The sequence below is a fragment of the Chinchilla lanigera genome, unplaced genomic scaffold (assembly GCF_000276665.1).
Source record: "Chinchilla lanigera isolate Chin_1 unplaced genomic scaffold, ChiLan1.0 scaffold00024, whole genome shotgun sequence".
NCBI lineage: Eukaryota > Metazoa > Chordata > Mammalia > Rodentia > Chinchillidae > Chinchilla > Chinchilla lanigera.
Genome location: NW_004955425.1, coordinates 14,298,197 through 14,320,840, shown reverse-complemented (window position 1 = coordinate 14,320,840; position 22,644 = coordinate 14,298,197). Strand labels below are relative to the sequence as shown.

Genomic DNA, 22,644 nt, shown 5'->3' with positions numbered 1-22,644 from the left:
ACGAGAATAACATTTATGGCACACCTACTGTGGGCCAGGTACATGCTAAGCATGTTATCTCATTTTGAACCTTTCAGTAAGTCTGTAATAAGACAGAGGCACTAGATGGGAAATGAAGGCTTAAAGAGGGTAAGTCACTTACCCTAAACCAAATAGCTACTAAAACGCCAGTGCTTTCATTACTGGGGCTACTACTGAAAGCATTTTTTCTGCAATCATAAATCCTCTATACTTGAAATCTAGTTGGTCATAGATTTTTTTAAGAGCCTTTATTAAAAGCCTCTTGGGATTTCAAATGCATAATTCAATTAGGTGCTGAGATAGGCACTGGTTATTATTTTTACCTGCAAATAAGGCTGGTTGTGATTTTTAAATATATTCTATTTCAGGCCCATAAAGAGAGGTGATATTTTGCCCCCAGAAAAAGGCCGAGAGGTTGCAAAAGAACTTGGTATACCATACTATGAAACAAGTGTATTTGACCAGTTTGGAATCAAGGATGTATTTGACAATGCAATCCGGGCAGCGCTGATCTCCCGTCGGCACCTGCAGTTCTGGAAGTCCCACTTAAAAAAAGTTCAGAAACCTTTACTTCAGGCACCCTTCCTACCTCCAAAAGCCCCTCCACCGGTCATCAAAATTCCAGAGTGTCCTTCCATGGGGACGAACGAAGCTGCCTGTTTACTGGACAATCCTTTGTGTGCCGACGTCCTGTTCATCCTCCAGGACCAGGAGCACATCTTTGCACATCGAATTTACCTTGCTACCTCTTCTTCCAAATTTTACGATCTTTTCTTAATGGAATGTGAAGAATCCCCAAATTGGGGCGAAGCAGTTTGTGAAAAGGACACACAGAGCAGGGAGTCCCAGGGGTGGACGCTGAGTTTTGATCCAGCTGAGGAAGGGGCGGAAGGCCCCCCTAGGACACCTCAGGCCGACCCGGGGACATCCTCATGCCAGGACCCTTCAGAGACCCTGGGGCTAGAAGCCGAGGGTTCAGTTCCCGAGACGCAGACCCTGTCAGGCTGGAGTAAGGGGTTCATTGGCATGCACAAGGAGATGCAGGTCAATCCCATTTCGAAACGAATGGGGCCCGTGACTGTGGTCAGGATGGACTCATTGGTACAGCCAGGCCCTTTCCGGACCTTGCTGCAGTTCCTTTACACGGGGCAACTGGACGAAAAGGAAAAAGATTTGGTGGGGCTGGCTCAGATTGCGGAAGTCCTAGAAATGTTTGATTTGCGGATGATGGTGGAGAACATCATGAACAAGGAAGCCTTTATGAACCAGGAAATCACCAAAGCCTTTCATGTCAGGAAAGCCAATCGGATAAAAGAGTGTCTCAGCAAGGGGACCTTCTCAGGTGAGCAGGGCCTGTGGTGAAGCCACCAAGGTCTTTGGTGGTGTTGTCGCAAGTGCTGGTCAAACATGAGCAGAGTAAAGAACAACCATAGCTTAACATGTGCTTGCTTTTTCCGTATACCTTTAAAAGCTATAACTTATTTAATTCTATCAGATTTAAGGGTTATTCTCATCATTTTGAAGATGGAGAAACCAACCACTTAAGTAACTTGCACCCAAACAGTAAACAATAGAGTAAAATCCTGGACCCAAACTTTTGTGGCTATAGAAATGGGTTCCCTAAACCACTGTGGCACCACACTGCTCTTCAGGGTAGACCAGGTGTCCCTGAACCTGCCTCCAGTCACCTTGGTGTCTGCAGTTCTCTTTTGGATCCCAGTTCCATTCTCTGCTGACCCTTCAGCAGTGACCTCTGGTCCTGAGGCCACTGGAGTGCTGGAGGTGAGTTTGGTGGCCTTGCATTCCCACAAGGGTTGCCTCGCCTGCTTCAACCCCCTTCCCCTTCTCCATGCTCAGGCTCTGTGGTAACATTGTTTTGTAGTTGTCTTGTCCTTTCTTTGCCTTTGATACCCAGGCCATGTGCGGCCCGCAGCGCCCTCCCTACGCTGCTGAAGCACACAGGCAGACCCTGTCCAGGCTGGGCTCCTGACCCTTGCTGGTATCGCCTTACACACTGGAATGATTTTTATTCTAAAATTGTGCTCTGGGTGTGTGCGGGCGTGGCTGGGTGTGTGCTTCCTTGTAAAGCTGACTTCCTAGCTTCTATTTGTATGGGTACCTCTGTTTGTCTCCATCATAGTCCTTGCCATGGTACCACACATTCAGTAAGTGGTTAAGTAATTTAGTAAGCAAATCTACTGACTAGTTTTAAAGCTTATGAGTAATAAAATTTACCCCAAACCCTGGCCATCATGGTATAGAAACAATCTGGAAAGTTAAAGAAAAGAGTATACTACAAATTGAACAGTGGACCTTTGTGAAAGTTGATTAAAATCATCCCCTGCTTAATACAGAGAAAAAATCCAAGTACATGGTGAGAGCCTCAATGGATTCCATTAAAAAAAAACTATTAAATATAATTTAGGAATAATTAGAGAAGCTTTGACATATGAACTACGTAGTAGATGACAGTAGTATTATTAGGAATTATTTTTAATTTCCCAGAGTATAGTAATGGTGTAATTGTTTAGGAGAATTTTCTTAGTTTTAGAAGATTTTGTGATAAGTGTTATATTATCCCTTCAAAATGTTTACACACATACATAGAAATACATATTCCGCCAAAGTATGACGATGTTAACAATGGATAACTGAGTGATTGTTATACAAGTTGAGCGTCACTCATCCAAAAATCCAAAATCTAAAATGCTCCCAAATCCATAATTTTTTAAGCGCCCCCAATGGAAAATTCCACACCTGCCTCACATGACAGTTTGCGATAAAAATGCAGGAGCACTGAAAACATTCCATCAGGTTGTCCTCAGACTGTGTGTGAAAGTATATATGAAACAGAAGTGAATTTTATGTTTAAACTTGGGTCCCATTGCTAAGATATTCATTATGTCTATGCAGATGCTCCAAAATCTGAACAAATCCAACATTTTTCTGGTCCCAAACATTTCAGATAAGGGAACTTGCCTGTATTATCCTTTCCACTGTTCTGTATATTTGGAGGAAATAGTACTCCTCTCCTTTCGGTTACTTTTTGTTTCAAAGAATTTGTGTTGTAACTTTACAAGTAATTTAAATGTTTACTGCCTAATGTGGGGATGGGGTTTGGCAAAGGTAGAGGTTGACCTAAAGATAAAGGTAGCTATGGAAGAGAGAGAGAGACAGGCGGTAGAGGAGAAGCCTTGGTCTGAGTGCTCTGCACACTGGCTCATGCTGTCCCTCAACCCTTGGCAGATGTGACCTTCACTTTGGATGACGGAGCCATCCATGCGCACAAGCCACTGCTGATCTGCAGCTGTGAGTGGATGGCTGCCATGTTCGGGGGGTCCTTTGTGGAGAGCTCCAACAGTGAGGTAGGTGCCTTCCCGAGAGCGTATGTGCTTATGTAAAGTGTTCCATTCGCCAGGTGACTTCGGCTCCTTAGGTCCTTCCATGAAAGAGTTCCTTAGCCTGTGCTTGGGTTTTAGGCAGCTGTAGTGATGAGCTACTGATGATGGATCAGTGGTGTGTGAGCACCTGGCCGCCTCCCACAAAGCATCGCCTTTTATCTTCACACCTTTCCGTGACCAGACAAACCATTTACCGGGCAAAGTACAACCAAAATCTGGTATAAGATAGGAGGCTGAGGCAGGAGGAGCTCAAGCCTGAGCCCATCACAGGCAACTTAGTGAGTTAGCAAAACTCTGTCACAATATAAAAAAATAAAGAAGGGTTGGAGAAAGTGAGGAAGGAAAAAATGGAAAGCCTTAGACTGGGCTTACCAAAGTCAGGGTCCCAGTGCCTCAGTCCATCCTGCCAATGGCTCCCCAAGAGAAAATGCCCTCAGCATGTGAGGAGGTTCTCAAAACTGGAGTAAGGGACCTACCTACGCTAACCATGGAAACTCACAGGTTTGCTGACTCCTGTCACAGAAGAATTTTCAGGGCCCATTAGTAAGAGGCTTGGAGGGGGTTAGTAGACAAGTTTAGCACACACTCAACGAAATAGACTGCAGTCCTCGAGAGTGCGCACTTTTTTCCTGAAATGGAACAGTTATGCTTCTCTTGAGGGGTGCAAACCCCTGGAAAAGGTGGCCCACGCCAACAAGGGCAGTGCCCACAGTGTAGGTGTGAGCCTGGTTTTTTAATAGGTAATTTAAACATTCTTTTGATTCTCTCAACCTCTTCCTTTATCAGGTTCAGGATCAGGTTCCTGCTCTTGACTTTCTCAGGAAAACCAACTTACTGACTTCCAGTATTCCTGAGGAGCTTAGGTGCCACCGGTCTGAAAAGAAAGGGGCATAAATTTCACCGAGACCCACAAGCTGCAGTCTTCTTGAAAGTACAATTTTAGTTACAATTTCCTGTCTCCTTTCTACCGATCTTCTATTTCTTCTATTCTGTCTCAGACTCAATCTCTAGTACTACAAAATTTAATTTTTTTTTTTAAATCAAGTACAAGAGAGACAGAGCCTTTCTTCCAGAGGTTCAGGAAAATGAAAATAGCTCTTCAGACCCTAAAGTCCTGGGTCCAGCCTTCCCTTTAGCCAGACAGAGGGCCTTAGAAAGTCACATCCTGTACCTCAGATGCTTCGTCTGCAAAACAGGGAAGGGACTACAGCATCCCTGAGATCACAAGAGCTGTGGCCCTCGGAGCTCAGAAGCTCCACCCCAACTTCTCTATCCTTGTTCGGGGGCGGTCTGCGGGCCCATTATCCTGGCAAGAGTGACCCCCTGAACGCGCCTCTCAGTGAGAGTCACACAGCGCCAAAAAGAGGATTTCCTTAGGACAGAGCAAGCAGTATCTCATACAAGCTGGGATCTTTATCTTTCTCCAGAATCTATTAGAAAAAAAAAAAAAAATGTGTTCAAGCACTTCTAACTTTAGGAGTGAGCAAGTATTTTTGTTGAGTTTTGCAACTGTTTTTTAACATCTTTAAAAAAAAAAGCATGGGGACATCCCATTGAGTTTATTGTCCTAAGGAGCATGTTTTGCTTATCTCAGCATCTCTCCAGACTTTCAAAAGAAATACAGAAAACAATGGCTGACTCTTCAGAAGGGGCGCTCACAGGAGAAATCTGAGCACTCCCAGTTGTGACCCAGGAGCCTGTATTTGCATCCCCAAGCAGGGAAACAGAATCCTAGAATCACAAGCCCGGGACGGCCGGGGCTGAGAAGGTCACTCCTGCTTCTAGCTCACACTGCAGCTGCTCCTGCCACCTGCCCCGCAGAGGCCTGTCTGCTGTTTGGGAAAAAGCGATAGGATTATCCCAGTGACCTCCTCTGTTGTCTGCCAGCCTTTATAACTGGTCAGTCTTTAATTCGTGATCAGAAGTGTCTGGGGCTGTATTACTGAGATTCCTGCAGTACAGTGGGAGCTCAGTAGTTAAGGGGACATGAGGCTTAAACTGCAGCTCCTTCACTTCCAAGCTGCATGGGCTAGGACCAGTGACCGGGCTTCCTGCACTCCATCAGGAGACACAGTAATGACCTGTGGCATGCTTTTGAGGTACAAGAGTCAGTACTTGCAAAGTACCTCATAAGGATTAAGTGACAGGTGGTTGCCACTAGTACCATCAACTTTTGATGCTGATGGCTTTCTTTCCCTGTTACTTCCAGAAGAAAATCAGGGTAGGCACCGATTAATGGAGCCTCGTCCAGCCATCATTTTACTGACTTCGGTAATCTCCCGGGATAAAAGAGCTCAGAGGCTCGCTGCCTTGTTTTTGCAGCCCGCTGAGATGCGCTCTGATTGTACGGCAGAAAGCCTGCTGTTGACTGAGCGGAGAAAAGTTGATCAAGGTCAAGAACCCAGGCACAAAGGGACACTGTCAGTGCTGACCTCATGAACACTAATCCTCTTTATCCCTTCACAGAATGGACTGTAATCTTCTCCAGATTAAAATCTGCAGTAGCCGTGACCAAAACAAAACCTTGACAGTAGCTGTGAATGCACACATGTATGGCTGCTTAACAGCCGCGGAGGTGGCCCCGGGTTTAGCACCAGGAAGGACTAGGTCACTCGCCTCTTAGAACAGCAGCTGAGGCCATTTCAATCCAGCTCAAAGGACAAAGACTGCAGGCCCACCTAACCAAGAGCCCGTACTGAATTTCTGTGATCCACTGTACTGAGAATGTCGTGAGCTGTTGACACATCCACCATCTCCTGTCCTTTCTCTTCATCTCCAACACGAACAGTCACACAGAGGTCTGAACTCCAGGCTCAGTTTGACCTAGACAAATGACCAACCCTCTGTGTACCTGTTTCCTCATCTGGGTAGTGGGGATAACAGGTGAATCTTCTTCAAAGAGCAGAGCAACGAGAGTACGTGTGTAACAGACAGCGTTTGGTACCGAGAACGTACATGTGCTCAAGCAATGTCAGAGACATCATCCCGGAATATTCTTGTTCAGTTCTTTCCATGAAGGTTAAAGGTGTTTGTCCCCTAAAAGCTCTAAGGAAAAAAGCGCCCAGCTCTTTTCTAAACTAAGAAGGTCAGGAAGTGGCAGTTACAGGTGTACAGAGAGCGGCGCAGTCCATGGACTGTGTACTGATTATATTCCATTCTGTGAAGGGAGAACAAGGAAAACCCTGTGCTTGGCTTAGCTCTGTGTTCGGGCCCGGGCCAGTGCCTTGCTGGGGAGTCTTCTGAACTCTTTCTTGTCCTGGGAAAATCTGACTTCCCCATGAAAGCCTATTCTTTGTGGTGGGGAGACTAAGTTACATATAGACATGCGTTTCCAGAAAAGAAGAAATTGTGCTCATTGATGTCGATTTAACATTGTTTGTCACTTAATATTCATGAAGTCACTGTTTTTACTTTTACTTTTTCCTTTACTTTTATGTAGCAGTAAACATAGCTCTCCCCCCCACCCCACAGGTACTCAGCAAGTGGTTCATTAAAAACGCAAGCTCGGTTGTAGGAAGCAGTGCTTGGGAGTTGAATACCGCCGCATTCTCTGTGAAACCATCTCTAATTTTAAGCCTGATAGTCCAAGACAATCTTCACAATTAAAATGTTAAGCTGGAATGTGGGACGTTGTTTAGGATAGCATTATATTTTCTTTCATTACGCTTTTCTTTAAGTACATTCGAGGTGGGATGTAGACTTTTTTTACTGTCTTCTGTACCTTTATGTATATTATTTTTAAAGTGCTATTAAAAGGTCTCTGTCTTTCTCTCTCTTTCTATCTTAATGTATAGTGAGTCATAAATGTAGAAATCACAGAATCAGGCTTTGTTTTGAAAAATCAGCCATGAGGGGTAAAAAGACATGCTCTGCAAAGATTTTCTGTTGATCTTCATTTGATGGTTACTTCTAAGCTTTCCTAATACTATTTGCCAAAGACGATCACCACTTCAAAAAATGTTCACTTGTATTAGGCAGAAAGGAAACAGCGGGTCGAGTAATTACAGACGTCACAACATCGAGGACATTGGGAGTCCTGGGGCGTGGCCACCCCTGGAATCGCTGCTCTCCTATTGCCAGAAATAACCGTTTTTACTTAGGACGTCCATTTTCACATTTGTATTTCTAATGAGGTTTTTTCTTCTTTAAGAAATGATTTGGAATGCACTCTTACCAAACAAGGCTAAGATAATCTGTATATTTTCAAAACCCAGAGTCTCAGTGAAGAAAGTTTACATCTCTTCCAAATTTCTCCCATATAATAGATGGGGAAACTGAAGGTCAGAGAGGTTGAGTGATTTATCAAAGGTCACAGAGCATTTTCACACCTCTCTCGGGGCCCATCCTGCACTCTTACCCTTGCCCTTGACTCATTCTTTTCTGAAGGAGGAGATACCTCTATATCTGAAAGAGTAGTTCTGAGCCTTACATTGACAGTGGTTAAGATACCATGTATGCTTTGTAAACTGTGGAGACTTTTACTGTAGAGTGGTGCATATTTCAAAATTCCACAATTTTTCCTCAGTTATATAAAAAATTGTACTGATCCAAGCGTCATTCTAGAGAAGTGGCATTTTTCCACGTGTTCATCCACACAGAAACTAGTTTATCTATCTATAACTCATTATCTGTGTAAAGTAAATCCATGTGTATATATAACATACAGTACATGTGTGTAAGGGTACACACAGTATAGCAATTAATTATTCATTTGTAGATAGAGCTGGTTAAGAGAATAACATTCTGTATATTGCAGATGATCCAGCATGTCATTATTAAAAATTTGAATTAAACATTATTTAAAAAGTGGTATCAGTAATAGTTTCCTCTCATCCAATTCTTTCTGTTGTACAAGTTGTGCTAAAAAATGTGAAATTATCACCCTTAACAAATCATCTTTGGTAACACCCCATGCATCTTATTTCTGGGATCATATTTTCACTGACTAGGTCTAAAATGGGGGAGTGGTAAATTTCTTAATATTTCTAGGAATTTGTCTGGGCTTTCCTGTGATATATTGAAGAATGGCTTTGCCATTTTAAAGTATATTCCCTCGGGGCTGGGGATTTAGCTCAGCGGCAAAGCGCCTGCCTGGCAAGCCCAAGGTCGTGAGTTCGGTTCCCGGTACCGGAGAAAAACCAAAAACAAACAAACAAACAAAAAACCAAAGTATATTCCCTCTCTGAGGTAACCGGTGATTGCACAGGAGAATAACAGAGAAGGTCACAATAACTGAACCCTGGAACTTCTGCAGGCTGAGGTCCCTGTAGAAGGGGACAGGGCTCTTTTACATTCTTCTACATACACACACGAACATACGGTTTCATATATGTACAAATAGATATGGTTTTATGTATGTGAACACACATGGAAAAATGTATAACTATACAATATATAAATCATATATAAGTAAATGTAAATGTAGATAACATATAAGTAAATGTAAATGTAGATAACATATAAGTAAATGTAAATGTAGATAACGTAGATTTATATCTTTATATGCTATATACAGATTTGTTAAGTACTAGAATTAAGACATTTGTAACTTCCATCCTTTTGAATTACAAATCTAATTCTTAGAAGCTACTAGTGAAACACAACGTTTTATTGTTCTGTAAGCCAAACCCTTTTCTCCTTTCCATTAAGGGTTTCCAGTACTGAACCACAATTCAAAACATGGATTTTGGAATTAGGCTCCCTGGATTTAAATCCCCATCAGTACTTCCCAGTTCTGTGACCTTGGACCTAAGACATAACCTCTCCAAGCCTCTGTTTCCTTAAGTATAAAATAGGAAAATAATAGCCTCTTCCTCCTAGGGCATATTTAATGACCAAATTAGATGATGAATATGGAAAATTTAGCACAGTGCCTGATGCATAGGTTAATTTTTATAATCATCAGCATTTCCATGGGGAAAACAGCTGGTAACATTCTCTATTCTTTCAGGCTCTGCCTTATGGCGTTAAAGACTTAAAATAAAGAATAGCTGCTAAAGCATGTATGTCCCCATTGAGCTATGGCTGCCCATCTAGCAGTGAAGCTCCCAGGTAGTCTCTGGCTCATTAGCAAATTCTAGCATGGATTTATATAAAAAACAATTCAGGTACCTATGAGGGAGCCTGGGAGAAGCATAGAGAGACCAGTTACCATACCCAATCAGATTTCCCAGGAGTTCTGGATCCGCGTGGTTGTAGGAAAAATAACAAAATGTATATAATGGCACTAACGTGTACCAGTTGGACACCAAAATCCAGCCAGTCACCATGGTATCTAGGTGGTTGCTCATCCTCTATTTTGACATCCCAGTGAGCTGGGCGACATCCTGTGTCAGCAACAGCATGGTTACAGCTCCCCCCGACACCTGTCATGTCACTAGGAGATTCCTTTCCCCACAGTAGAGTATCATCAGGCGAGGAGGGCCCGTAATGTCATCATACACTTACCACCCATTTGTTTGCTTTATACGTCCAAATAAGCATTTAACAATTCCAAATCAGGCTTTGTCAGGCAGCTCCACTCTTGTTGTCTACAAATCATGGTATTATGTTTAGAGCCTTAAATACTGAACCACTTCTATGTACAGCATCAGAGCATGTACAGCATCAGATCCAGGTCTCACCAGGATCAAGTCTGACCATTGGGATATTTATGAGCAGCATTGCCTGAAAATGTGCCTACTGCCTGCTTTTACCAGCAGAATTCAGCTGTTTCTGTAACATTTCAGGTGTATCTCCCAAGCATAAACAAAATGTCAATGCAAGCAGTGTTGGATTATCTCTATACCAAGCAGTTGTCACCTAACTTGGACCTGGACCCACTGGAATTAATCGCCTTGGCAAACAGATTTTGCCTGCCACATTTGGTTGCACTTGCAGGTAAGACCGATGACTTGGAGCTGTGCTGTGCCTGCCGTATTTATCAAAGTCACTTTTAAGCACAAATAGGATTTCCAGGGAGTAAAACTTTTCTATCCTCCACCCACACAGAACTGTCTCATTTAGGGCAATAGGAGCTGATCAAATGTATTAGACAACCCCATTCAGTTTAACAAGTATTACAGACCTACTGTGTGTCAGATCCTATTAGGTGACACAGATATAAAGATGAATGATGCAAGCTCCTGCCCAGGAAGCACACTGTGTGCCTGCGGAGTCATTTGAAATGAAACAGTTACCCCCAGAAGGCATGCGCAGACAGTGTTTCAGGGAGGGACAGGGAGGCAGTGGTTCAGCCCATAAACTGCAGAGCCACATTCCCGTCCTGGCTCCACAGTTTACTGGCTGCATGATGTTCTCCTTCACAGAGCCTAAGCTCTGTATCACAGCGATCTCTCTCCTTAAAATGGGGATAATAGCATCTACCGCAGAGTAGTTATGAAGATTAAATGAGTTAAAATATATAAAGTCCTTAGAATACTGTCTGGCACATAGTAAGCATTATGTAAGTGGTTTTCTTAAAGCTATTTTAGAAAATGTTCTGACATTGTCAAGTTCATCTTGGGGAAAAAGAAAAAAGAATAAAGGGAGATTTGGCTTAACTTTAAAAGCCTTATCTGTAATTCCTAGATTTGTTCAGTTGGTAAGCTGAAGCAAGGCTGTATGTAAGATATATGCATTTAAATACCTGGTTTTAAACATTAAACCTTCTGCTTTATTCATCACAGGTGTCAGTTGGCAATTTGAGTGTTTACCTCTGTGTTTAACTGATTCCTAGTAACCAGGAACGCGGTGACTGTCTTGGTCATGGGTGTCTCCCCCACACGTAGAAAAGTGTATGAGCATATTAGATTCTCCATAAGTATTTATTCAATAATTATCCAGGCGTGATGGCACACTCCTATAATCCCAGCACTCAGAAGGGTGAGGCAGGAGGAGGATTGCCAGGAGTTTGAGGCCAGCCTGGGCTACAAAGTGAGCTCAACGCCAGCCTGAACTACACAGCAAGACCCTGTCTCAAAATAATAATAATAACAGTAATGATGATGGCGATGATAACTGAATAAAAGTGAGTGGGTGAATAAACCCACCAATCCTAAACACGTTTCACTTTCTAGCAATGGCTTTAGATAAAAGATTAATTTTCCTGTCCTCCCAAGCTTTGTGTTGGGTTTTGTTTTACAGTACTGGGAATTGAACCCAGGGACTTTGCACTGAGTTACATTCCCAGCCCTTTCTATTTTTTTTTTTATTCTGAGACAGGATCTCAGTAAGTTCTCTAGGCTGGGCCCACACTTACCATCCTCCTGCCTCAGCCTCCCAGAGCATTTGGGGTTACAGGCTGTGCCACCATGCCCAGTTCATCCTCAGGTTTCTTCTATTTGAAACAAACTAACTGGGTGGAGAGCCAGAAGCCTTTCTTCACCCTGCTTCTCTGCCAAGTGAAAAGAAAGAGAGTTGAAACATCACTGTTAGATTTTTTTAAAAAAACTATTTTTAACCAGTGTACCTGAGGTCATAGATTGCAATGAGTATACCACTTTTTTACCTACTAACTCTGTGAAGCTGTGGTGGGAAATTAATTTTTCAGAACTATGAGTTCAAATATAACTCTCCACAGGTTTTACAAGTATTTGTCCTTTGAAAATAAATTTGATATTTGTGAAATGGTAAAAAGTAATTTAGAGTCAAATCTGTGAAACAAGGTTTATGATCAGTCTTGGAACAGGTACCATTTTTACTAAAATATTAAGTCCAGCAATGAATAACAGAATTAATTTTTCTTGTGAAAGATTTAACTGACCTAAAAAAGGTTCTTGTGCGAATTACAGACTTCTGTGTACATGGAGCATTGTTATCATATGCTATTATTGCTGAGAGGTACAGTCCTGTAATCCCAGCATTGGGGAAGCTGAGGTAGGAGGATCACTTCGAGTTTGAGGCAAGCCTGGACTACAGAGTGAGTTCAAGGCCAGCCTGAACTGCATAGCAAAACCCTGTCTCAAAAAAAATGCTATTATTGCTGTTGTGGGTATTTAAAATACAGCTAAGAAGGTCTCTAATCATTCATAGTATATGGTGCGTACTGTTTAAGGTAGACTGTTTAGAATGTCTTTGTAGAGATTAAAATTCAGTTTCTAGGGCAAAAATACATTGCAAGTCATTGTTAAATACATGTTAAGAAAAGTTGAAGTTACTTAAAGAGTCTAAATGACTTCTCTGGGAAATTTAGTTCCAAAAAGTTATGTTGGTCAATACAGCTGAGGAGGGTTATGCTAAAGAAATTGGCCAGTTCCATGTGCTGTACAGAACAGAGATAGGCACCCAGACTAACATGAAGGCATAGCCGGAGCAGAAAGGGAGCACAGTTTGGACAACACAGGCCGCCGCAGGTGTGCCTTGGAGGATTGCAGGTTCGCTGCAGCCCCTGCAGTTAAGCACGTGTCATAATAAAGTGAGTCACGTGATTTTTTGGTTTACCAGTAACTAGTAAAGTTAGTTTACACTCTGTTATAGTCTGTCAAGTATGAAATACTATTCTACCTATAAAAATGTAGGTGCATCCTTAATTTAAAAGTACAGTCGACTAGGCCTTCGGTTGTAATCTCTTTGCTGATAAGAGGTCTTGCCTTGCTGGTAAAGGCCGGAGGAGGTAGTGGTGCCACTTTCTCAAAAGGGGTGACAGTGAAGTGTGTTGGGTCTGCAGACCCTTTCTTTCACCAAAGATGACTCTCACCTGTGATGCTCTTCAATAGCTTTCATCCACAGTAGAGTTCTTTTAAAAGTGAAGCCAATCTTCCCAAGCCCTGCTACCCTTTCATCACTAAGTGTGTGTAATAATCTAAACCTGTTGTTGTCAGTTTTATTAATGTGCACGTTGTTTGACCAGGAGTAGTTTGTATTTCAAGAAACCACTTTCTTTGTAAGAAGCAACTCACGAAAGCCTTGCTGTGGGGTTGCAGTCATTCATTCATATCTTCAGGCTCTCATTCTCTTAGAAGTTCCCATGCTTCTAATTGTAGTTCGCTTGCTGTGTCCACCATGTCTGCAGTTAGTTCTTTCACTAAAGTCTTGAGTCCACCAAAGTGATGCATTAGGGTTGGTATCAACCTTGTATATATGTGATTTTTGTTCTGTTCCCTTTTTTGAGATGGAATCTTGCTTTGTAGTTCAGGCTGCACTTAAATTCACTATGTAGCCCAGGTTGGCCTCAAAGTCATGGTGATCCTCTTACCTCAGCCTCCTGAGTGCTAGGATTACAGGCATGTGCCACTCTCACAGCCCTCTGAGCTCCTATTAGATATTGTGACCTCCCATGGATCACAGATGCTTTGTTGTTATTTTTGCAGACCTGGTGAGCTCTATCACTGTGCTACATCCCCAGATTTCTTTATTTTTTAAGAAAGGGTTTTGCTGAATTTCTTAGGCTGGTTTGAACTTGTAAATATGTAATTTTTGTGATGTTCCTTTTTTTTGAGTCCTGCTGAGTATCTGGGATTACAAGCATGTGCTGCTGTACCCAGGCACGAATGTCTTTAATGCCATCTTGAATGGCACATCCTTCCAAGAAAGTTTTCCATTTATTTTTCCCAGCTCCATGAAAAGGTGACTAACTATGGTAGCTCTAGCCTTCAAAAAATATATTTCTTCAATAATAAGAGTTGAAAGTTGAAATTATTACTTAATCCATGGGCTATTTTACATCCCCATTGGAGCTCGTGGGTGGCCAGGTGCATTTCCAATGAGCAGTAGTATTTTCAAAGGAATCTTTTTTTTTTCTTGTGAACATATATCTCAACGGTGAGCTGAAAATACTCAGTATACTGTCCTATAAACAGCTGTGCCATCTCCCAGGCATTGTTGTTCCATATGCAGAGGACAGGCAGAGCAGATTTGGAATAGTTTCCCAGGGCCCTGGGATTTTTAGAATGGTAATTATAGAAAGACTAGCTTCAATTTAAAGGCACCAGCTGCCTTAGCCCCTGATGACAGAGCCAGCCTGCCCTGTGAAGCTTTGAAGCCAGGCAGTGGCTTCTCTTCGTTAGCTATGGAGTCCTTGCTGGTGTGCTCTGTAGAAGGCAGCCTGTCTGCACTAAGAATCTGTTTTGAGTGCAGGCCCTTCATGAGCAGTCTCAGCCAGGTCCGGGGAACTTGCTGCAGCTTCCCTGTCAGCATTGCCGCTTCCTCCCGCACGTCATGTCATGGAGCCAGCTCTCCTCCTTAAGCCTCGTAGCCAGTCCTCTACCAGCTTCAGAGCTTTCTTCCCCAGCAGCCTTACCTCCCTCAGCCTGTGTAGAACCAAAGACAGTGAGGATCTTGCTCTGGATTAGGCGCTGGCTGGTTTGATCTCCCGTGTAGGCCACTAAAACTCTGGATCAGCAGTGAGGCGGTTTTTCTTTCTCAGCCTCCATGTACTCACTAGAGTAGTACTTTTTAATTTCCTTCCTTCCTTTTGCATCAACAGCCTGACTCTTTGGTACAAGAAGCCTCTCTTGGCATATCGTGGGTTTGACATGCATTCCTCACCAAGCTAAATCATTTCTAGCTTTCTGACTTAGAGTGAGAGATGCAATTCCTCCTTTCACTTGAATGCTAGAAGCCATTGTAGCCTATTATTGGCCTCATTTCCATACATAGTGTCTTGGGGAACAGGGAGGCCCAAGGAGAAGGAGAGAAACTGGAGGGACAGCTAGTCAGTGCCATGCTCAGAATACACACAATATTTACCATCTTACATGGACTCAGTTCCTGATACCCAGAAGCAATTACGATAGTAACACCAAAAGTCACTGATCACAGATCCCCTTAACGTATACATCAACGATGGAAAAGTTAGAAGTATTGAGAAATGTACCAAAACATGCCCACAGATACTAAGTGGAACACATGCTGTTGGAAAAATGGCACCAATAGACTTGCTCAACACAAGGTTGCCCACACCTTCATTGTGTTAAACACACACACACACACACACACACACACACACACACACACACAATATCTGCAAAGTGTAAAAAAGTGAAGCATAATAAAATGAGGTGTACTCATTGCTGGACTAGAAGAACAAGCACAGTGCTAATGGTGACGCGTCACAGAGCTAGAAATGCTGGGCCAGTGCTTGCATGTCAACCCCAGAGGTGGGAGGCAAAAACCAGTTAGCTCAGCCTCAAAACCACAATTTAAGTTCAGCATGCAAATGTGAGCATATACAAGCTCCCAGGCAACGATCGCTCTCTCAACCAGATTTTTGTTGAACTTCTGACTGAAGTTCTCCCCATCTTTATAATCCAGGAGATGAAACAATGCATCCGTCTGTAGCTGCTGAGACAAATGTGTGCCTTCACACTTAATTCTCCAAATAGTCTTATTCCTCTGTCACTCAGTCTCTTCACTGTCAGGATTAGAGCGCTGTGCATGAGAAACCTTCCAGGAATGTGCCCAGAGGGGTCGAGGGAAGTGGTACCGTGAAGGGCTGCACTGTCCAGCAGAACTGTCTTGCGATGGTGGAAATGTCCTAGGTCTGCACTGTTCAACACAATGGGCAGGTGTGGTTATGGCACATTTGATGTGGTTAGTGTGACTGAGGAACTGAACTTTTCACTGTATTTCATTTGAACTCATTTAAGTTTCCATAGTCTGATATGGCTCGTGGTTACCGTCCTGAACAGGAAAGTGCAGATCTGGAGGATCCCAGCTATTATCAGAAGTATAGACAGGAGTCCCCAAAGATGTCGTTGCAATGCTTGGAAACCAGAGCTCTGATACAGAAAGGCCGCACACTGAAATGGATCCTGCACTCAGTTCAGATGACTGCCCAGAGCTGTGTCCCATATTTCCTCTCTTAGAGTCACCCCGACCAGCCCCGCCAGGCCTGCGCTTGGCCCGCCGAGTGCCATGTAACGTTCTCCTGCCCTCTCCTCCCCAGAGCAGCACGCGGTCCAGGAGCTGACCAAGGCTGCCATGAGTGGCGTGGGCATCGACGGGGAAGTGCTCTCCTATTTGGAACTGGCCCAGGTTTGTAGCAGTTTGCTTTTCACCTCTTCAGTGTGCTCAGTTTGTTTCACCCTGATAACGCGATCCACTGTTGCATGTGTCACCAGTGAGTCACAGTGTGTACACTGAAAAGATCTGAGAGCTTAGCCTGCTGGGCTTCATTGGAAAACCAAGGACCCCACCCCCATCCCAGTCCTTTGTCCCCCAAGGCACTGGCCTCACAGGTTCCAGAACCACTGAAGCAAGATAGGGCGAGATTGTGTGTCTTCCTTCTTGGCATCCTAGGGCATGTGCTGGCCACGATTCGTTTCTAGAATTCCATGTAGTCCTGTAATACCCCACTGCTCACTGAAGCTCTCCTGGAGTCTTCCAAAATCGGTTATTTTTAAGATCACTTTCCATAATCTCAATACACATTTGCACTCTTCTTCTGGAGAAAGTTTTTCAAAGGTCCAGCTTCAGCTTTATCAGCATATAACATCCTCAGGGCACAGAGCTAATCTCTGCCTTCTTTCCTCACCCATACCCTCCCAACCTTACGGATTATTGAGAAAGTCAACTAGGAGGACAGTTGAAGAAAGAGCCCAAAGAATGGAAGATATCTCATAATGCAAGGTGCATAGGCAGAACAGTCGAGTCCCTGGCTCAGACTGATTAACACTGAGTTTACAGTCTGGGGCAATGAAGAATTCGTTCTGTAATTTTTCTTCCTGCCCATGCAGTTTGCCTTTCTCTGTCAGAGGCTTAGGTCAGTTGGTTTAAACTGATATTTCTCAGCCACGGGAAAGGCAGTATTTTCAGGAGGAGGAAGGCGGCAGTGTAGCAGATGCGAGGCTGTGCAGCTGAGGCCAGAAGAGATGGCCTGGGACCAAGGGGGAGATACAATAGGACTTACAGCAGCCCGTTCACTCTGACTTAACATTCAACCAGCATCTGTGATTTTCTCCCTACACACCGGGCACTACGCTGGGCCGAGGTTATATACCTACCAATAATCATTGCCCTCCGAGCAATCCTAGGCAGGTACAAGAGACAGACACCACCACAGGTGATTAAAATTCAGTGTGGGAAACAACCTCATGAGCAGTTGCAGTGAAAACTGAGGACAAATAGTCACTGATGGAATCAGCAAGGCCCCATCAAAATTGGTTGCCTACAGGGGCTGGGGATTTAGCTCAGCGGCAAAAGCGCCTGCCTGGCAAGTGCAAGGTCGTGAGTTCGGTTCCCGGTACCGGAGAAAAAAAAAAAAAAATTGGTTGCCTACAGTTTGAACTTTGAGATCTGTTAAAACACCCAAGTTTGGGGGGACAATTTATGACTCTGGCTCTGTCCAGTAAGTATCCCTCCCAGAGAAAAAATGAAATGACTCAGAATTTCATATAGGACCAATTCACTTGAGCTAATGTTTGCAATTGTGGTTGTCTGTTTGCTCTGTATTCCCACCCTGTCCTGTCCCTGCACCCCGCCCGTGACATACCCTGCTAGGAAATATTTCTGCTAAGCCTTGACAAACCTTGGCAGAAACAAGTTAGGATGGAGTGTCCCAGGTCTTAACTCATTGGTCAGATCTTAACCCAGGCCTGTGCCAGACAGAGTGTCTAACATTTAGCCTGGGGGCGCCTGGAACCCTGCTCTGTTGCACTTCCTACCATCGCCAGTTTTAACAACATGAAGTTAGTGTAGGAAAGAAATGTACATAGTTGACTCTTTCAAGCTGTTAAATGCCAACTCGGCACACCGTTGGCCCAACCTTATTTTCAGAGATAAATCAAAAGCCAGCAGAGGCTGGAGGCACCAGCCTCATGCTCTCAAGAGGTTTGGGGCTATGATTTTCTAAGTCTCAGGAGTGGCTTTCTGAGGCCCTGGCTTTTCCACTGGCCTTCACAGTGGAGCTGTGCACCATGGGAGAACCACACATAGTTCCAGGCTCTCGCCTCGCTGCAGGAATGTCAGTTCGAGAAGGGCAGGGCGTCAGGGTGTCCTGCCAGATCTCACAAGGTAAAGGAGAATCAGTTGGCTATCAGTGTTTTTCAGTCATAGCTGCCTCAGTTGCCCCTGTTCAGAAGAGAAGGGTGGAGTATTTGGATCCCTCCCACCCTACCCATGCTGCCTGCTCTTGTTATGTAACGGAAGGCCAGGTATAGGACAGTCACGCGTTTCACAGTCTCCTCTTTCGGATCTTTGGCCCCAGCAAGCTGAGCCCTGACATGTGACACGGAGTATTCCGTTGCGGAGGCTTCCTTAAACAGAGATGACATCGCTCCTCTCTTCTCTTACCTGGTGCTTCCAGAGGGCACAGTCGCTTATCACTGGAGGGCCAGGTGGCACAGGAGGGTGGGAGGGCAAAGCATGCTTGAAATTCTTCATGCAATACGGTGATTATTTGGGGCACAGCTGTCATAGTGGAGGGGGCTCAGGAAGGGTGTATCAGACACGACACTTGGCTGGCATCGGAGCTATGGCCAAAGTTAAAATACACTTTTTATCGCCCCTCCAAGGGCTTCCTATCTCTTCGTAGCCTCACTAGAAACTAGAGCCTGACTCGCTTTTGGTCACTTTTGTGCAGTTTCACAATGCGAACCAGCTGGCCGCCTGGTGTTTGCACCACATCTGCACCAACTACAACAGTGTTTGTTCCAAGTTCCGCAAGGAAATCAAATCCAAATCTCCAGGTGAGACTGCCGGGTCCCCATCTGTCCAATGCTCCTGGGCTGTGAGTGACACAGCCCCCTTCTGTGGCCATGGGAGGAAGCGTGCTCAGAAGGTGACTTGGGGAGAATTCCTTGCATGTGACATGACCCAAGGAATTGGAGGGTGGGATTCTCTTTGCAGAATGACTTGCTGGGAGTATTTGGGTGGGCTGGAGTTCAGGGTCCCCTGGGCACAGCCTGTAGTTGGTGGCACACTCATGTCCGGGGAGGCATGCCTCGGAGAAGCTCAGACTCTGAGAGCAAAGGGTTGAGGTTCTCTGTGCCCAGGTGCAGGACTGCAGGCAGGAGTCTCTCTCCTAGAAATTTACTGTCATCCTTCGCAAGCGGTTCTAGTCAGAGTCCCTGCCACATCAGGCGGGGCGGGTGGCGGGGGAGAGGATGTAGGTGAAACAGTAGTCGCAAGGCCCAGCACATAGAATAGTTCGCGAACTGCACCAGGGGTATCATCGGCCCATTTCCTCACAGACAACCAGGAGTACTTTGAGCGGCACCGCTGGCCCCCGGTGTGGTACCTGAAGGAGGAAGACCACTACCAGCGCGTGAAGAGGGAGCGGGAGAAGGAAGACATTGCACTAAACAAACATCACTCGAGACGCAAGTGGTGCTTCTGGAATTCGTCTCCAGCAGTGGCCTGAAGAGGAAGCAAAATCACCCAGTAACCTGACACACCCCTTTTCAAAGCACTGCTGTAAAATTAGTCTTCTGAGAGATGCAATGTAGTTCAGGTTTCAGGCACTGACCTTCTTCCACTTTTGTGCATTTATCTTTGTTAGGATCAAAGCACAAGCTCACCATCTATGAGCCTGGACAAAAAGGGAAGCTGACTCTCACTGCATTCCTTAAACTAACACTTATATTTTTTGTTAGCCGGCTTAATAAACTTTAGTCCGTTATTTTGTTTCTTTTTATACAAAGAAAATATCCAGCTTTCATGTTTCAGATTCCAAATTGGAAAATATTTTTATACGGTCTCTTGTATTTTGTTGAAATGAAAATACTGTGTATTACTTTATTTTACAGGCCACAAACTGACCATGACATTGCCTTGTGCGTCCCTGGGCCCACATGACCACCGCACATTATTGTGGAATTAGAGGGTTATCTTCCTGTTGTGAAGGAAAGGGTTGGGCTGAGATCCCTCAGAGTGCGAGTTGAAAGTGCTTAATCTCTGTTCTGCTGAATAACATCGGTCTAATTACCAACTCAACTCCAAGAATGTGTATTTACAATATTTGCTGTGTAAGTGCTAGTAATTATATGGTTATATGTGCCATGTAAAATATAGTGATAGCAAATATTCCTTGTTTAAAATGTCTTAGATTCAAGAGGATAATCTTTATAATCATTAGAAGGGCTTATTAAATCACAGCATTATCCAGGGCAGACTCCCTCGTGGACCTGAATACATTTGATACCGTCAGAGCATCGGTGTTTGGATCGCTGAATTAGGGTTTTTGTCTCGCAGTATTCCTTGCTCTGGCCGTGCTTCTGCTTGCAGACTCTCCACTGACTTGAATTGAGATGGGCAGGGGAAAAGGTCCCTGGACTTATCCCACCATCCACAGGTTTGTCACCTCTCACTACCAGAAACAGGCTTCCTCGGGTCTCCCACCTGCAGCCAGTTTCATTTTGTAAAACATATTTTTAACTCTTCCCAGGGAAAATTCATGTTGCTGCAGAAATAGGCTAAGGTGTTCCACCACTCACCACTTCTGCTGAAATTCAGCGGGGCCCCTGAGCGCTCACAGCTGCAGGCGAGGGGTCCCTGCCTTCTTCAACACAGAAAGGAGTCTAATCCCAGGAGTCTAGGATATGGTGCTATTGTGAGTTAGTTTTGACCCTCGGTCCTTCTGAGTTCTCAGTGTTAAAATACAAAATGTTGAGCCAGAAGCTTTCAAGAGACGGTCAGTCACTGCTTCTCCATAAATTAAAATGCTGCAGCACATACGGAGCGTCGTAAGGCCACCGCTGCAGGCCTGCCGTGGGATGCTGTGTGGCAGGGACGGGCTCACCCTGCTGCAAGGCCAACTTTCCAGTGCTAAGGGCTGCTGATTTCATCTTCATTTTCTTCTGTCTTTTCCAAAGATGGAAAAGAGACAGTCGACTCCAAACCCCAGTGCTACAGCCATGTGCATTCGAAAATCTGTCTAGATTACAGATGGGCATAGTTGTTCCTGGCAATGGAAACACACAAGAGTGTAGAGAGGTTCAGAAACACGTCACCTCTTGTGACAAAAGAGGGGGCAGTGGAGTGAGTATGATGATAAATACGTCCACTGTATTTCTTAAAGTAAGGTTGTAAATGATCAATGGAAGAAGACATGAGCCCAAATGAGAGGGTAAAAGTCAAGACTCGGGGAGAACTGACATGGACCCCATCAGGAGATGACAGAGGTTGAGTTTCCAGTGAGTGGTCCTAGTTGAATTTATACAACCAAAGCTCCCATTTGATTGTAATCTTGCCAAAATGTAATGGACATACAAGTGGATGTGGGGTACAAGCAATAATATCCACTAATGTTGTTATCAGCTGCTGTAACCAAGTGGCTGGTTCATTTGGTTGATGCTGATTATGGCCTTTAACCATGGTGGTTTGTTTCATGTTTTTTATTTCACAAAAAGTCAATAAAACTGTTTAGCTATAAAATGCCTCCGGTTTTGTTTTAAGAACTACTGTCATGCCATGTGTGTAATTTAATAGCTTTTAAAGACTGTCAGCACTGTAAAGGTTCTGGGTCACTGAGACATGTGTGATTCAGTAACAAAGCAGTTTGAATGATTGGTATCACTGTTTTTAGTATTGTTGACACAGATCCTGATACCACGATGTAAATGAAGCATCTGATTCTTTACTCTTCAAAAGCGTTGTATTACTAGACGTGGCACAGCCTTGAGGTGGGGAGTGGCCCATCTCTGTACTGGTGGAATGATTATAATCTCCACTTGGGCAATCTGCCAGCAATTAAGAGAAAGGTCTGGGCTGATGGACTCATGAAGAAGTCTTTCCTTCAGAAGCAGAGGTGAGAAAGACTTTGGGAGCATCTTATAGAGGCTGTAATGCTTACCCAGGGAGGACTTTTCTGAGCAGCAGGTTCTCTGTAACTCCGTTGGAAGGAGTTGACCACTACAGAAAGTACCTGTGGAAAAATGGATTTCCAGCATATTCCTAAACCTTTTAAAGGCAGGTGCTCTTCTTGGTGAGGACACCTTTTACATAGTTATACCAGTGGAGTCTTCCCAAAGGGCTGGAAAATCATCACAAGGGCCAGGGATATAGCTCAGTGGCATAATGCCTTGCCTGGCAAGCACAAGGCCCTGAGTTCAATTCCGAGTACCCACCCCCAAAAAATCACAAATTTCAACATCCTTATAATAGCATTTGGGGAATCACGTATTCAGCTGGGTTAGAGGGAGCTACAATATTTTCATTATGCATACTCAAATGCAAAAGTTCAATGTTTCTGAGTTTCTTTCAAACTTGCTTCTATTATATGATATATCAGTTGTCAAAATTCAGTATTTTTTTGAGTATTTCTTAACAGAGTGTGTATGTGTGTGTGTGTGTGTGTGTGTGTGTA

The 22,644-nt window shown here is 44.1% G+C and overlaps 1 protein-coding gene across 3 annotated transcripts in view; it reads left to right on the top strand.

Annotated features, from left to right (window-relative positions):
* Positions 1-21,713, top strand: part of Rhobtb1 (Rho-related BTB domain containing 1) — a 67,605-nt gene extending 45,892 nt beyond the window's left edge. For all 3 annotated transcript variants that reach the window (XM_005385941.2, XM_013514879.1, XM_005385942.2), the window contains exons 6-11: positions 390-1,363; positions 3,268-3,386; positions 10,151-10,301; positions 16,288-16,376; positions 18,922-19,027; positions 19,532-21,713. In XM_005385941.2, the coding sequence (XP_005385998.1) occupies positions 390-1,363; positions 3,268-3,386; positions 10,151-10,301; positions 16,288-16,376; positions 18,922-19,027; positions 19,532-19,701 (1,609 nt within the window). In that variant the 3' untranslated portion in view covers positions 19,702-21,713. The remainder of the gene's footprint in view (positions 1-389; positions 1,364-3,267; positions 3,387-10,150; positions 10,302-16,287; positions 16,377-18,921; positions 19,028-19,531) is intronic.
* The last annotated feature ends 931 nt before the right edge of the window (positions 21,714-22,644 follow it).